General features: G+C 56.2%; 1 protein-coding gene across 3 annotated transcripts in view; it reads left to right on the top strand.

The window, feature by feature from the left end:
• The window catches only part of TTC28 (tetratricopeptide repeat domain 28), a 478,119-nt gene that overhangs the window by 437,626 nt on the left and 25,960 nt on the right, over nt 1-14,533 (top strand). For all 3 annotated transcript variants that reach the window (XM_074356732.1, XM_074356731.1, XM_074356733.1), the window contains one exon: nt 5,185-5,325. In XM_074356732.1, coding sequence (XP_074212833.1) covers nt 5,185-5,325 — 141 coding nt within the window. The remainder of the gene's footprint in view (nt 1-5,184; nt 5,326-14,533) is intronic.

The raw sequence follows: 14,533 nt of genomic DNA, 5'->3' as shown, positions 1-14,533 counted from the left end.
ATTCCCCAGAGCAGGGGGGAGCTGGGCTTCTCACAGGGTCCCAGGAGCAGATGCTAGCTGGGCGACGGGTGCCTCAGAGAAGCCGCTGCCCCTGCAGGACTCCGGCTCCCCTCCCAGCCCCTCACCAGGACCCTGCACCTAGACCAGCTGTGCTGACTTTAACCTCTGCCCTCACTGTTCTCCATGACTGACATCATCCAAACCGCAGCCTTTTACCCAACCCCACGCAGGGGATATATGCCCAGAAGTGGGATTGCTGCATCATATAGTAAGTCTATTTTTAGTTTTTTAAGGAACCTCCCAATTTACATTCCAGACAACAGTGTAGGAGGGTTCCCTTTTCTCCACACCCTCTCCAGCATTTATTATTTGTAGACTTTTTAATGATAGCCATTCTGACTGATATGGGGTGATATCTCATTGTAGTTTTGATTTGCATTTCTCTGATGATTAGCAATATTGAACATCTTTTCATATGCCTGTTGGCCATCTGGATGTCTTCTTTGGAGAAATGTCTATTTAGGTCTTCTGCCCATTTTTTTGATTGAGTTTTTTTTTTTTTTTGATATTAAGCTGTATGAGCTATTTGTATATTTTGGAAATTAGTCCCTTGTCAGTGGCATTTTCTACAAAGACAGTCATGTCTTTTCTTCCTCACACAGGATGGTCTGTGGCCTGGAATGTGAGAACAGAGATGAGAGAGTAGGAAAAATGGGGGATTTTCTCTATTCTCTCTGAGCCAGGAATAGAGGACTCCTCCTGGAGCCCTGTTCACATCGTGCCTACCTCTGCATCTGGGGATTGCAGAGAGCCCTGTCTGACAGATTCCAGGGGGACAAAAATGTACAGCTCACTACTGATTTGGCGGCACTTTGAATTCTGGTCTTCTTCGCCATCTGCCTGGGTACTGTGTACTCTTCCCATCCCTCACATAGCTGCTCCGTGCAGTCCCTCCAGCGTCTGTAGCTGTGTGCAGTGGGAGGGATGGGGGCGTGTGCTTACTCCATTCTCACCTGGAACCAGAGCCTGGTGTAGCAGGACATGTATAACAAATAGTTAATAACACTTGTTGAGTGAATAGATGAATGCGACATCGAACAGTTGGTCCCAGCCTCTCTCCTCAGCACCAGACTTGGATTTCTCATAGTCTCCAGCCCTTCTGGAAGGAAGAACATCTAAATAATTGAATCAGTGTCTGCATACCGACTACACGTCCTGTCTGCATGTTCAGCATGTCCAAACCAAACCCAATCCTCTTCCACTTAAGACCAGCTTCTATTTGTAGTTTCTCTGTTTGCCACCGGTGGCCCATCTGCCGTAAATTAACTGCTACTTGTCTTTCACCCTCTCCCTTCAATGAGTTTCAGGCAAATAAATTCTCTGTTTGGTAATATTTCTCCTGTTAGTTCTCACTTTTTCACTTTTAGCCTTGCACCCTAGTTCGCACGTCTAGGCGAATAGGATAGCTGCCCAAGCACAGGACAAGCCAGAGCCACTGTTGGTGACAGTAGCAAGCAAAAACTGAGGAGGAACCAGGAAGGTGTGGTACAGCCAGGTTGGTCTGTAAGGAGATGGGGGCTGGGAGCCAGCGGCAGAGGAGGGAGCCAGTCTCCCGATCTCGGAGCCCACAGGCTTGCGGAGAGCTTGTCTCACCTGGCGTGTTGAGCCCCAGGCACGTTAACACAACAGTAACTCCCAAGAATGGGGCTTCTAGGTGTGAGGAGCCACTCAGTCCCCATCGCCTTGACCCTGGGCCTTTCGGGATGCTCTGAGCAGGCGCTGGTAACAGCCACCTGACTTTCTCCCCCTCCCTGTGAAATCTGCATTCTCCACCCTGTGCCAGTTGACTGTCTCAGACAGCAGCCCCGAGCCCACCACCCCCTGTGCAGAGAGGTCTGGAGTGACGGCTCTCAACTGCCTTCCGCATTCCAGTCTCCACCACTCACTCCTCCTTCCCTCCTCCTCTCATGCTTTGCTCCAGCTCCACTGGGCTGGGCCCCAGAGAGCCCCACCCTGTCTCACCTCCACGCCTTTGCTTATATTGGTCCATCTCCCCACTTCCGCTCGACCCCAGTCTCTACTTGTCGAAGTTGTATCCTTCCAAATGCCTCTCAGATGCAGCTAATTCCAGGAAGGCCTTTATACCCTCCTGATCTTGGTTATAGGCTGATGCCCTGTTTGCCCCCTTCTTAATCCACCTTGGCCAGTAGTCACTACTGGTCTGTGTGTTCCTTGAAGGCAGGTGTAATGTGACTCCCTTCTGTTCAGCCTCCGTGGTTCTTGCACACAGGTCCCACTCAGTGATCGTTGCTGAATCAAAGTGAACAGAATCAGACCCAATGATGCGCCATCTCTAGCAAATCTCTCAGAGAGACGAGGGGTTGTGACTGTGCTGTGACAACCACTGATGGCCAGGCCCTCCTGGGATCCCTGCTGTAGAGATGAGGCTTGTCTTGTAAGTGGGAGAGTCCCTTATCTGTGACATCGCCTGTTTGTTTCCCCTCAGTGTTAATACTGCGAAGGGTCAGGAAGTAGGAAACAACCCCGTCAAGCATGAGATTCTGGGGCTCAGTCGCAGCTGCCAGCAGTGGAGCCACTAGGTAATGGAGGCCAATACCGGTTCCAGCCAATTCTTCTCCCGTTTGCAAAGCGCCAAGTGACAAGCAGATTTCTCAGCTCCAAGCGGGCCGTCATTTTCAGATGATAAATGTGTCCCTGGACAGAAGAGCTTGCTGAGTGATATTTACCAGGGTCTCTGTGAAGGGCCCTCAGCTCCCAAGGGAGCATTTCAAGCCTTCAGCTGCTTGCCTGGTCAACTGGCGCCCGCAGGGCAGTGAGAGGTTGAGCCTTCATTCCTGCTCTCCAGCAGGGTGGGAGCCCTGGTGATTTGTTTAGGTGCTCGGAAGTTTCCTGGTTTCTCTGGCTTCCTGTCCTCATCCCCTCCCTCCCCTAGTCAAACTCCAGCAAAGACAGACTTGGAAAGTGTGAGACACTTAGAACCTTAGATGGGGGGACGGAGAGTCAGTGCCACACCCGAACTGGGAGCAGTCCGGGCTCTGCCACCTAGTGCTCCCTGGCCAAGTTCCTCAGTCTCTCTGCACCTCAGTCTCCTCGGAAACAAGATGGAGATGAGAACTGACTCACTGGGTGGTAGTACAGATAAATTAAGTCTGTGTAAAAATACTTTGCATGGTATAGAATGCCCTCCTGCATAGGCCATTCATTCAGCGTGCTGGGCGCTGTGCTGGGTTTGAAGGGCCGTGTCCAGACTGTGTGGGCTGAGAAGGAAAGCAGGTGAATAGCCTTTACCAGCCAACAGTGTGGTTCAGGGACGAAGGTGAGTAGCTGGCTCAGAAATCATACCTCTTTGCTGTCCCTGAAGCTGTTCCCCTCTCGTCACTGCTCTGGGGCCCCCAGGATCCTCTCCCAGTGACGGACGGGCATCCGTGTGACCTTGTGCAGAGACCATGGCCATGTCAGGACTCTGATGCCTGCTGCCAGGTGTGTTAGTCTGGGTTCTCCAGAGAAGCAGAAACACACACATACGGAAATTTATTACAAGAAATTGGCTCAAACGGTTACGGAGACTGAGAAGGTCCAAGATCCGTAGTCAGTGAGCTGCAACCAGGAGGGCAGGTTGTGGAAGTGCCCAGCTGAGTACACATGTGGAGGCAGCTGGGCCAGGAGGGAACCCTCTCTTACCCGCCTTCTGTGCTGATCAGGCCCCCCGGAGTGCACAGGTCCATGGCGCGTGAGAGGGGAGGGCAGTTTGCTCTCCTCAGTCTGCAGATTCAAATGTTAATCTCACCCAGAAACGCCCTGACAGCCACACCCAGAATAATCTCTGATCAAGTCCAGGCAGCCCAGGCCCAGTCAAGTTGACTCATAAAATTGACCATCTCACCAGGTTTGCATGGAGCCTTCGGGTGACCAGGCACCTTCACACACTGTGTCTCACTCGGCTCTGTGATGACCCAGTGAGGGGGTTATTCCCCTTCTCTGTTGTGTGATCCTGATGTCACAGGCTCACTGGCCTGGCCCTTTGAAGCAGGTTATGCTCACCTTAAACCCAAATCTCAATGCACGGTTCCCTCTGGGCGGCAGCAGATCCCACTTCTCCAGCACATGAGAGGCTTGCGTGACTGGTCTGTGAGTCTGTCCTCTGCCTCCAGTGCCCTGGCGCTCTCCGCTCTTCCACACTCATCCTTAGTCAGCAGGAGACTTTAAACAAAGTTGCTGTGTGGCCTGAGAGTCATCTGTGGGCTAGACGTCACTCAGCATTCCCACAAAGTCTGGATGGAATCAGGATGCCGGAGGAAGGTGGGGCCCACATACAGATCTGCCCTCGCTGAGCCTCCGGCCCCGGTGGATTGTGGAACGAGGTGAGGGCTGTGGGGAGGACATCCCCCTGGGACCCGTTTTGCTCCTGTTGTGTCCTCCTTGGCTTTGGTCCGCTAGGGCCACAGGGCACGGCTTTTACTTTTAATACCTTCTTTGTTATTTTAATCATACTGGTGAATCAAGGCACTCCTGGGTATTTCTATTTATTTTAAATCCATTGTGAAATGTTCTTTTACAGTCTGTCATAGGGGAAATATGAATTTATTAATTTAAAAATTATCCTCATGCTGAGCTGGAAATGGGCTCCAATCAGCAATGTTCTCAAGCCTACATTTCACATGCTCCCCCTCTGCCTCGTGTTGCAGCACCCTGTGCCTGTCTGTCTCCTTGTCTGGAAAACGCCTTTGGGGGCTGCATGTCCCGCCTAGCATGGTACCTGGCACATGGGAGGGGCTTAGTTACTGTTTCTGAGCTGGAATGGATGGGAGCTTCTGCCGCAGGGCACACTCACCTGAGCTCTGTGTGGGGAGGAATCCCCAGCCAGCCCGCCGCAGACACAGCAGACGGTGCCGTTCCTTCAGCAAACGCTACTCAGCACTGAGTCCGTGTTGGGACTTGCTGGGCACAGGGGGTGCAGCACAGGTGCCGGCAGGGGGCTCACAGTCAGGGGGCGGGGGGTGATGAGTGCATCTGAGCAGCACTGGACAGGAGCCGGAGGAGGGCCCGGGACGGAGGGTATGTGGGAGGTGCCGCGTGCCGGGTGTGTTGGGTGGTGGAAGCACACAGAGCCTCGGAGCAGACCCCCGCCACTCAGCGCTTCTTTTCTCTGCAACGTCCCCACAGGGCCTGTGCCAGCAGCGAGACCGAGAGTGAAGCTGGAGACATCATGGACCAGCAGTTTGAGGAGGTGAACAACAGGCTCAACTCGGTCACCGACCCCACTGGCTTTCTCCGGATGGTTCGCCGCAATAACCTCTTTAACAGGTGCGTGTGGCCTGTGCCCGGGCCCAGGGCCGGTGGGGTGCCCCAGTGCAGGCAGTGTGCTCCCTGCGGATGCTTCTTCCAGTGGCTGGACTTCCGGCTGGGGCTTGCATTTGCAGAAGTGAGCGTGGGGCTCCCACGGCCCCACACTCCTCTGGGTCAGGTGAGAAAGCGGTGACAGGCTTGGGGTGACCTTCTGAGTTTGGCTGGGATGGGAGGCTAAGGCGACAGTCAGCCGCTTCTTTCTGTTGCCTCAGAGCTGACTTCCCAAACACCAGGCAGAAGCCAGATGGAGTAGCTGCATATGCTGCTTTCCAGCTTTTGCTGGTGACTCAGGGGCCAGGCACCTGTGTTGAACTTCCTGGCTGGAGGCTGCGGGCGGCCAGGGAGAGTGGGCAGCAGCATTGCAGGAGGGAGAGCCCATCCAGGCCCTGTCTCCCTGTTACTTGACCAGATAGGCCTCAGCCGCTTTGAGATGAGCGGAGGTTGGAATTGCCAACCAGCACAGCCGGCATCTTTTCACCAGGGCTGACAGCCGAGCTGCGTCCAGATAAACGGGCAGGCGGTTGGGGTTGAGGGGCACCTGTCCTGCTGTCATTTGGTTTCCTGGCAACATCCTAGGAGTCACATTTGGACAGAACTTTCCAGAAGGACATCCCAGACTCTCTCAGGTCCCTGCCTTTAAAGGGGAGCAGCTTGAGCCTGGCACACAGGAGGGAGGTGGCTGCACTCGGCGTGGAGGGGCCCCGCCGGCCACCCTATGCAGGGGGCATTGTCTGTTCCTGTCCCGGCCCTGGTTTCCTCTCATTATTGTGCTGTCAGGCTGACAAACGTGTGTTTACTTTCCCAGGGGTGAGTTGATGGGGCAGGAGCCAAGGGCTGGGGCTGTAGGAACTGGCAGCTCGGTTAAAAGGAGGCCAGTAATTCAAGCTGGTTCACCCCCAGTTTCTTCCTCATCCCTGTCCCCTTCGCAGGTGTCCCTCAGGGCTTTTAGTTTCGGGTGGGGCCAGGCCAGGCATGAGGAGGCACGGGGTTGGGCCTGGCTCCCCTCTGTTGCTGCTGCTCCTCACCTGTGAGGCGGGTGGTTCCCGACTCTGCCGGGTGCCGTGGTCTGTGGTTGTGAACTAGGGCGCGGAGAGCTTAGGGTCAGGTCTGGCCTTGCCGTGTGCCCGCTGGGGGACCCTGGGAGGCACGTTCTCCACTGGCAGCCTCTGTCTCATCGCTGAAATGGGGACCCTACTTTGCAGGGCTCCTCTAACATGGGAATTGAAGGAGCTCACGTGTAAGGAACATGTGACAGGCTTCCTGCTGCACAGGAGGCCCCGTCCACGTGGTGACTTTCTGCTGTTTTGAGTGAGGTGGGGAGGACAGTGCTAAACTTGGATTCTTATGATAACGTGGTGGATAAGCTACAGAAGGGATAGAGTCTGTGTGCACCTGTGCAGCAGATGCTGACCACCTGGGGTTGTGGCCTCACCTGCCATTTTTCTTCCTATCCCACCTCATGTCCTTTGCGTGTGAAAGAAAGTGCCAAAGGCAGGCTCCTGGGCACTGCTGGGTGTCCTGGGACCCTGGCTCACTGTCCCTGGGCGGGAGGCCATGTGAACTTTGGCTCACAGAGTTGCTCATTTTGGGAAAATGGCTGTTGTCCTCCCGAGCAGCTCTGAAATAGGTCCAATGAGCACAATCCTGTGGGTTTGTTCATCAGTTAATTTAAACAATGCAGGGTGGCTCTGGGACAATGCAGGGTGCAGTGGGCCCCCACTCCACTGTCAAGGCCTGACTCTGGTGTTGAGGGGGCAGAGGGGCAGGGGCAGGGAGGGTAGGCCCTGCCATCGCCCTCCGCATGTCTCCCCATTTACCCCAAACAGGGCCTCCGGCTGTGGCTCCCCACCCCTCTGGTCCTGCCCTGGCTGCACACTCTTTGCTTTTGCCTCTGAGGTCCTCTGCCAGTGGGCCATCTCCTTGGTATGGAACCAGCAAATAGCTGAGCCCATGTTACCCACCCATTGTCCCCTCAACACTGAAGAGTCAGGCCTTGACGGGGGGAGGGGGGTGCTCCCAGAGCCACCTGCCCTCCAGATCCATGAGCACAAGCTGCCCTCCGTGGAGGTGGGAGGGTGCGTGCTGCAGCGGGACTGAGGACCACTTCTGCCCAGGGCTCTTACCTGGGGAAGAGCAGTGAGTGGAGGGGAAGGCCGCTGGCCCAGCAGGGTCAGCCTGGTCGGCGTGCTGGAAGGGGTGCAAACCTGTGTCCCCCACGTTGTTTTGTACACGAGTCCCTACGGGGTCTGGTTCTTCACAAAGATCCACGTCACGCCTGCCTCCAGGCTGCCCTGATGTGGCTGCAGCAGTGCCCGCAAGTCCATCGTGGGCTGGGGGCTGATGCAGGTCTGTCCATCCCCCTGTTCCTAGGTCTGGTGGTGGCACATCTCTGTGGCAAGGCACAGAGGGGAGGGGAGAAACCCTGGGCTTAGAGGGCAGACAGACCTTGATTTGAAACCTGGCTCCACCTTTTATTACTGGCTGACCTTAAGCTTTTTATTTTTTTCATCTGGAAAATGGGGGTCATGACGCCCCCTGAACTGTGGTGGGGGTGCAGTAATGTGATGATGGAGAGATAACCCTGCTGTGTAGTAACTAGTTTCTTTCTCTCCCCACCTTGGGTCTGAGGTTTCTATGTTACCAAAGACCCTTGTTGGATATGAATCGCCACTTTTTGACTCAAATCTCCACCCTAAAACCTGGTTGGATAGCTCGATGCTTCTTCCCCTTACAAACTCTCTCTGGCTACCAGAAACTAGTGAGATGGGAATAAATGCGGGATGATGGAGTCCTTACGGCCAGTCCTGACTGTGAGTCCTGGGTTCCATACCTGTCTCCTGGCTGCTGTCCTGCCAGCCCTGTCCTCTGCCCTAAGCTGGGGGCCCCGCGGCCCCAGGCCAGGGCTCTGCCTGCTCTCCTGCTGACCCACCAGAGGGCTGAGTGTTCTCTCCAGCTCTGGCCCTGGCCAGCGGTTCTGGGCAGGGGCCTTCCCTCCCAACAGCAGCTGCAGCAGTGGGTCTTCCTCAGAGCTCCCTGCCTGTCCCCATGCACTGCCCTGAGGGCCCCAGCAGTCACCAGACCCCCACGTGCCCTCCCACAGCCAGTGCTTCTCTCCAGGCAGCACAAACCCAAACGAGCTGAGCTGTGACGTTAAGGACTGTCAGCAGTCACTTGAAAATCAGGGCCATCGCATAGAGTAGTGACAAGTTTGTTCAAATGCAAAAAGGATCCCCCTCTACGTATCAAGCTTGCCATATATTTTAAGGCAACTTTCATTTATAAATAATGTTTTCTTTACCACTTATCTGTTCACATTATTGTTCTAGAACTTATTTAAAACAGTGCCAAAACGTACTAATGCCCCAGATCATTCGGAGAATAAATAAAGGGATGAGAAAATCAAGGTAGGGGGAAAACAGAGGTAGAAGAGAGGGAGTGCGTACAGACCCAGTGCACGTGGAGCGCTGCTGGGCGCGGGTGCAGGTTGGACCCCTCGCACCCAAGCAGAGGCCGTCTGTCCTGTTGACTCACAATCCATGTTGTAACAAAGTCCCCAGGGGCCTCATATGAAGGTAAAGTTGGAGAAGTGCTGTTCCCCTTGGCCTGAAACTCCCCCCACCCCAGTGCAACTTCTAATGGGCCCTGACCGCAAGCCCCCCTGCCTCCCCCTGGCTCCCACTCTCCTCCTGATCTCACGCCCCCAGGACCCGCCAGGTTGGCCCTGTGACATTTTTGGCCCCCAGGCTGTCTGTTCCCATTGCCGAGACCATTCCTTGAGACTCACTCTCCCCCTGAAATCGCCATTTGTCAGCTGGGCAGGCCACCACACACAAGGTCACCTTCTCTCCATCCCTGAGCACGTGATGAGCCCATCCCCCCCTTGACTGCCCAGCTCATCCCTGAATGAGGCCCTGAGCGGGGTCCACAGGCAAAGCCTAGGCAAGGCTAGCCTGAGCATCGGGTTTTTCTAAGGGACCATCCCCCAGGCTTGGCCATGGAGCCTTTGTGCACGTTGCGGCAAAGAGCAGATGGCCGCAGCAGAGTGCCCTGGGCGGGCAGAGGCCGTGGCTCCTGCCGGAGCGCAGACCCAGGCCCCTTGGTGAAGGTGTGTGTCACGGCCTTTGACCAACATTCCCAGGAGAGCCCAAGAGCAAGAGGAGAGAAGCCACGTGCAGCCCAGTCTCATCCCTGGGCTGGAGAGGAGCCAGTGTCACTGGAAGAGCTGGGGTCTCTGCCTGAGCCCACCCAGCCTTGTGGCTCTTCTCCTGAGGAGGGAACCAGACCCCGTGAGCCAGGCACTTGGTAATTAAGGAGGTGAGCAGGCAGAAAGTGCCGACAGCTTGTTGAATAAGTACTTGAAATGCAGTGTTTGACAGCCTTTGTCTCCCAGAGGAGACCAGCCTTCGTGGGAGGATGTTCACTGAATGGTATCAGAGTCCTTTTTTTAAATTGAATTGAGGCATCTCTGGCTGCTTGTTTATAATGGATTTGCCAATTAATCTTTCCATTGGTGCCTTAAAACCCAGGTACTTGTTCAAATCTCAGGCCAGCTTTTGGCCCCTAAGAGGATGCAGTTGAGAGCTCAGAGCTCCAGAGGGATTTTGGAGCATCCTGGTCTGGGCTGAGGGGAGGGAGGCAGGAACTGAGTGGTTTCACGGGTGGCAGATGCAGGAGCTTTTCCCGGCTCCTTGGCTTTGAGGAGGAAGTCTCCACCAAGAGGGGTGGGGGCTCTCCAGGTTCACAAGGAGCAGAGGCAGGACCCCCCTCTCCCCGACCAGGCCTAGGACCCTGCAGGTTGAGTGCAGACAGGAAGTCTCCAAAACTGGCCTCTGGAAAGTGATCACTGTGTGACAGAGACATGGGGGACGGTGGGGGCTGTGTGCCTAGGCAAAGGTGGCCGCACCTGGAGGCCCAGCACTGCCAGGAGGCAGCCTCCGCCTCCTCCCTCTCTTGCACACCCTGACCTGGGCACAGTCCCGCTCACAGATAGCCCAGAAACTGGTGCTTAGTGCATTGTCTACTGTTCCGGGGGACAGGGGTGCTCCAGACAGGGGTTCAGGGCCTGAGGCTAGGCCTCAGGCTCCCCACAGAACAGAGGCCCCTAGGCTGCAGTCTTCCTGTTGCCTGACTGCATTGCAGAGTGGGCCTGCTCCAGACTTGGCCTTGGGCAGGACGCTGAACCTAGATTCTCCTCTGTGGCAGTGGAGGGGCTGGGGGTGCCAGGTGAGCCCTGCCTGGTGGTGAGGGTTCCAGTGATGGACACATGTCAGCGCCATCTGTCCCACCCCGGAAGAGGCCCCATATCCCAGGCTTCCCTTCTTTCCCCTCCCCTCGGTAACCCTGAAGATGTCAGGGCCAGATGTGTCCCGGGGTGGGTGTTCCTGGCTCAGCTCGGTTCCCGGCAGCCCTGTGTCTGGACAATCAGATGGGAAGGACCCGCGTGCCTACTGGGGAACTGAGAGCAGAGGGAAGGACTTGGGAAAGGTGGGAGAAGGGAAGACCCTCCACTGCGGCCTCAGCTCTCCGGCTGGCGTGCGAGATTCAAGAGCAGGCCGCACGCACAGGGCTCTCAAGCCCTGTTGGTCCTGAGATTGCGAGCTTTAGGAGGGCAGAGACCGAATTTCCATAGTCACTAATGTTACCCTGTGGTCCCCCTCCTCAGAAGCACGTAGGGCGGGAAGGAAGCCTGCGTGGCGTCCTTCCTCTGTTCAGAGCCATGGGGAGCAAAGCTGGTTCCTCCCTAAGTCAGATCCTCCCTTCAAGCTTTCAAGAGATACGTATTTCCTAGCTGCTCCCCTGTGCTGTGCTTGGGTCTCCTGCCCCATCCCCAGACCAGAGAGTCCTGTTCTTGGTCTGCCAGAGTCTGCCCAACACAGGGCTGCCCACCCCCAGCTGGAAGTGCACGTGGAGGGTTCCTCCCTCTGCTCCCTGGAGATAGGCAGGACGTGGTCTTAGGGCCAGGTTGGCTCCCCCCATCCCTGGGGTCTTCAGACCAGGCTGGGTCGCTCTTTGGTCTCCCCTGAGCGGGGTTGATCTTGTGTTCCCCCATCTCTGCTGCTTCTCTAGCTCTCCATCTTTGACCCCCTGACCTGGAAAGCCTGAGAAACCAGGGTGCATGTTGGGGTGGGGCACCCACCATGCTGTGCTCCCTGCACATGACCCAGCTCCCCTCCCTAATGGAGCCCTGACAGGAAGCTAGCTTGGCGCCCAGAGTGCAGCGGTTTGGACTGAGACTTACAAGCACGCATCGCGCAGGTGCTCCACCATCTCCCTGACAGGCGGCAGGCATGCGCCTGCCCAGACTCAGCCACAGTGTGAGGCTGCGTCAGTGTGTGCGAGCCCGAGCATCCAGGTCTGCTGCAGGCCCAGCCCAGTCATAAATCCCCTGCCTGGGGAATAGATCTCTTCATCCCTGACGGGAGATTCATGAGCAGCAGGGCTGCCCAGGCCGCCTGGTGTCTGTCATTCCAGAGACATAAACCACACCCGACGCTTCTGCCCTCCTGGGCAGCGCTTCACATGTCACCCCAGAGCTCCACATCCTTGTCCTGTTCCTGTGGAGACCAGGCAGCTCCCCCTTGCCTGCCAGCAGGCCTCCCCTCTCCCTGGATAGGTGCTGCCCCCCCCTTTCCCATTACCACACAGATAGCTGTGCAGCAGAGAAAACGAAAATTTCTCCAGAAGTAGATTATTAAACATTATCTGAAGAATGAGCTGATAAAGACCACTGTGTGGTGTGAGGAAATCCTCTGCTGCGAGCTGGGCTGTCTGTCAATTACTGGGTCAGTCTCCCTGGCAATAAATGGATGCCTGGAGGAAAGAGAGCCAGCGCCACCTGCTGGAGACACGTGGTAGTGCATCAGTGAGTCCCAGGAGCCCGGCCCCTCCTCCTGCTCCCACAAAGCCCAGGAGAGGCTGCCTGCTGTCAGCTCCAACTTTGTGGGTCCAGCAGCGGGGATGGCAGGGGTCAGAGGTGAAATCAGGTTGCTAGGTGTATCTTGAAGGCTGGGAGGATGCAATAAAAACCCCTCCCCTGCCAGGTGGGTGGCCTCCTGCAAGTAACTCTTGGCCTCTCTTGACCTTGGTTCCTCATCTGTAAAGGAGGGCCCTGAGAGGGTGATGTTGACCTGGCAGGTGCCTGCGTGGGGAGCATTTCCACCCTGTCAAAGCACCGTTCTCTAGTCTTAGAGTCCAGATTGCTGAAGCAGAGAGAAGTCAGCCAGGCTGAAAGGCCCCCACAAACCAAAGCAGTGCAATCACCCACCCCTCTGAGGCCCCACCGCACCCCAAGGCCGTTCTTCCACAGTACGACCCACTAGTCTGTGGTGACAGTACCAGGAAGGAGGCAGATGTGCCTGTGAGGACAGCAGGGAGGGAGCCGACATCCCGCACACCCGCTCACACTGTCAGCCACTTCTGGCCAGGGGCTCAGAGCCCAGAGGCCGCTGCCATTTGGCTGTGACTCTGAATCCTGACCACGGGGGCAGCATCCGCAGAGCAGACTCTCCGGACAGGTTATGGTGCTTGAGAGCAGCAGTCACCCTGGCGCTGTCAGGTGCAAGCACACTGGGGGGGCTTTGGGGACTGTAGCCATGTCCCATAAGTCAGTAGAGGGGTTAAAAGAGCCACCACAGTTTTGACGGCTTCCTAGGTTGAGTAGATTTTTAATTTTTTAGAACTAGAAGAGAGCTACAAAGAATTTAGTCCAACCCTTTCATTTCATAAGCAAGAAAAAGAGGGGAGTAGACAAGTGACATGCTTTATCGGAGTCACACAGCCAGGGAGCAGTCAGACGGGCCAGCGTGGGCTTCTGATCGTTTGGAGTAAGTGCTTCGGTCAGCTGCCTTCCTGCGCAGCTTGATCACGCTGGTCTCCTTGTGCCTGGGGCGCTTGGGGTGCCCGGGGATGTGGAACTGCGTCTCTCTCTCTCCTGTAGTTCAGAGCCTTGGGGTTTGTGGGGCGCCCCATCGGTCACCTTTGGGACCTGTGGCCACAGCATTGTCTGGGGACGTGGTCCTCCCCTCGGATGTCTGTGGCCCAGTTAACAGACTGACGCATCTCAGGTGGGGTGACCAGCCACAGTCCAGGTGGACATGTGCTAGGGAGTGACATGAGGGAGTGCTGGGAGACAGAGCTGCCCTGGCCATGGTCCTGTCTGCCGAGCATGTGAGGGCCCATGGGCCGTGTGTGGGAGCACACGCTGCGTGTCACACTGCACGTCTCCTCTGGAGCGCGATCTGTGCTCTCTCCTTCAGGGGAGCAGTGCTCTTTGCGGTGTAGTCTAGGGAATTAAGTGAGCCTCTGAGTGTCACTCCGGGGTTAGCTGTGCTTCACTGGCTTTGATGGCAAAGACACGCCACAGCCCCGTCGCTTGTAATTATGTGTTTCCTGAGTGAGCGAGCTGGTGGAGAGGGCTCCCCGGCCCCGGGTCCTCTGCTCTTTCTTTTCTTGCGGGAGTGGATGGGGGCTGCGGTCCTCACAGCCTCGCTCGGCAAGACCCTGGAATGTAGGTCAAGTGGGACGTGGCTGAGAACACCAGGGGAGGTCAGGGAGGGCCAGGGACAGAAGCCCACCTCAGACCCATGGGAACCTTTCAGACCCATTCTTAGCTGGTCATGGGTCCCGGTCTAGCCCAGGCGGGAAAGCCACGTGCTGTCTTCTCAGGTGACAGCCAAGGAGCTGCCACTACCAGCAGCCCGGAGGCCTTCCTCAGCAGTGTGTCTGCTGTAAGACCTGGTCTCTGCCTTAAGGTCCCTGAGTACCAAGCAGAGATTCCAAAACTGCACAGTGTCTAAATCAAGGTTGGGAGACCACTGACTGACCGGCAGTCATGCAGAGGGTGTCGCCAGAGGCTGTGCTGGGCCACACCGGCCAGGCCGAGGGGCTGGTTCAGGGAGACTCGTGGGGCAGCTGGTCCTGGTATTGGAAGTGGGGTTGTTTCCCACCTGCCATCTCCTCTGCTCCCTGGTGCAGTTCGTCCTCTGTTGGTCCCCAGAGCCTGCGTCAGTGCCTGTCAGGTTGCCAGCACCTGGGAAACATTTTCTCAATAAATCAATGAATGAACGACTCAATGAATGTTCTCATCCTGTGTTGGGAGTGTGAAACGTGGGGTCCTTGGGGTTGAACATACCACCCGTACTAATAAAATTTTGCCTGGAAGCACTGG

Source organism: Camelus bactrianus, chromosome 32 (genome assembly GCF_048773025.1).
Source record: "Camelus bactrianus isolate YW-2024 breed Bactrian camel chromosome 32, ASM4877302v1, whole genome shotgun sequence".
Classification (NCBI taxonomy): Eukaryota; Metazoa; Chordata; class Mammalia; order Artiodactyla; family Camelidae; genus Camelus; species Camelus bactrianus.
The sequence above is the reverse complement of the archived record's forward strand: the minus strand, read 5'-3'. Positions and strand labels throughout refer to the sequence as shown.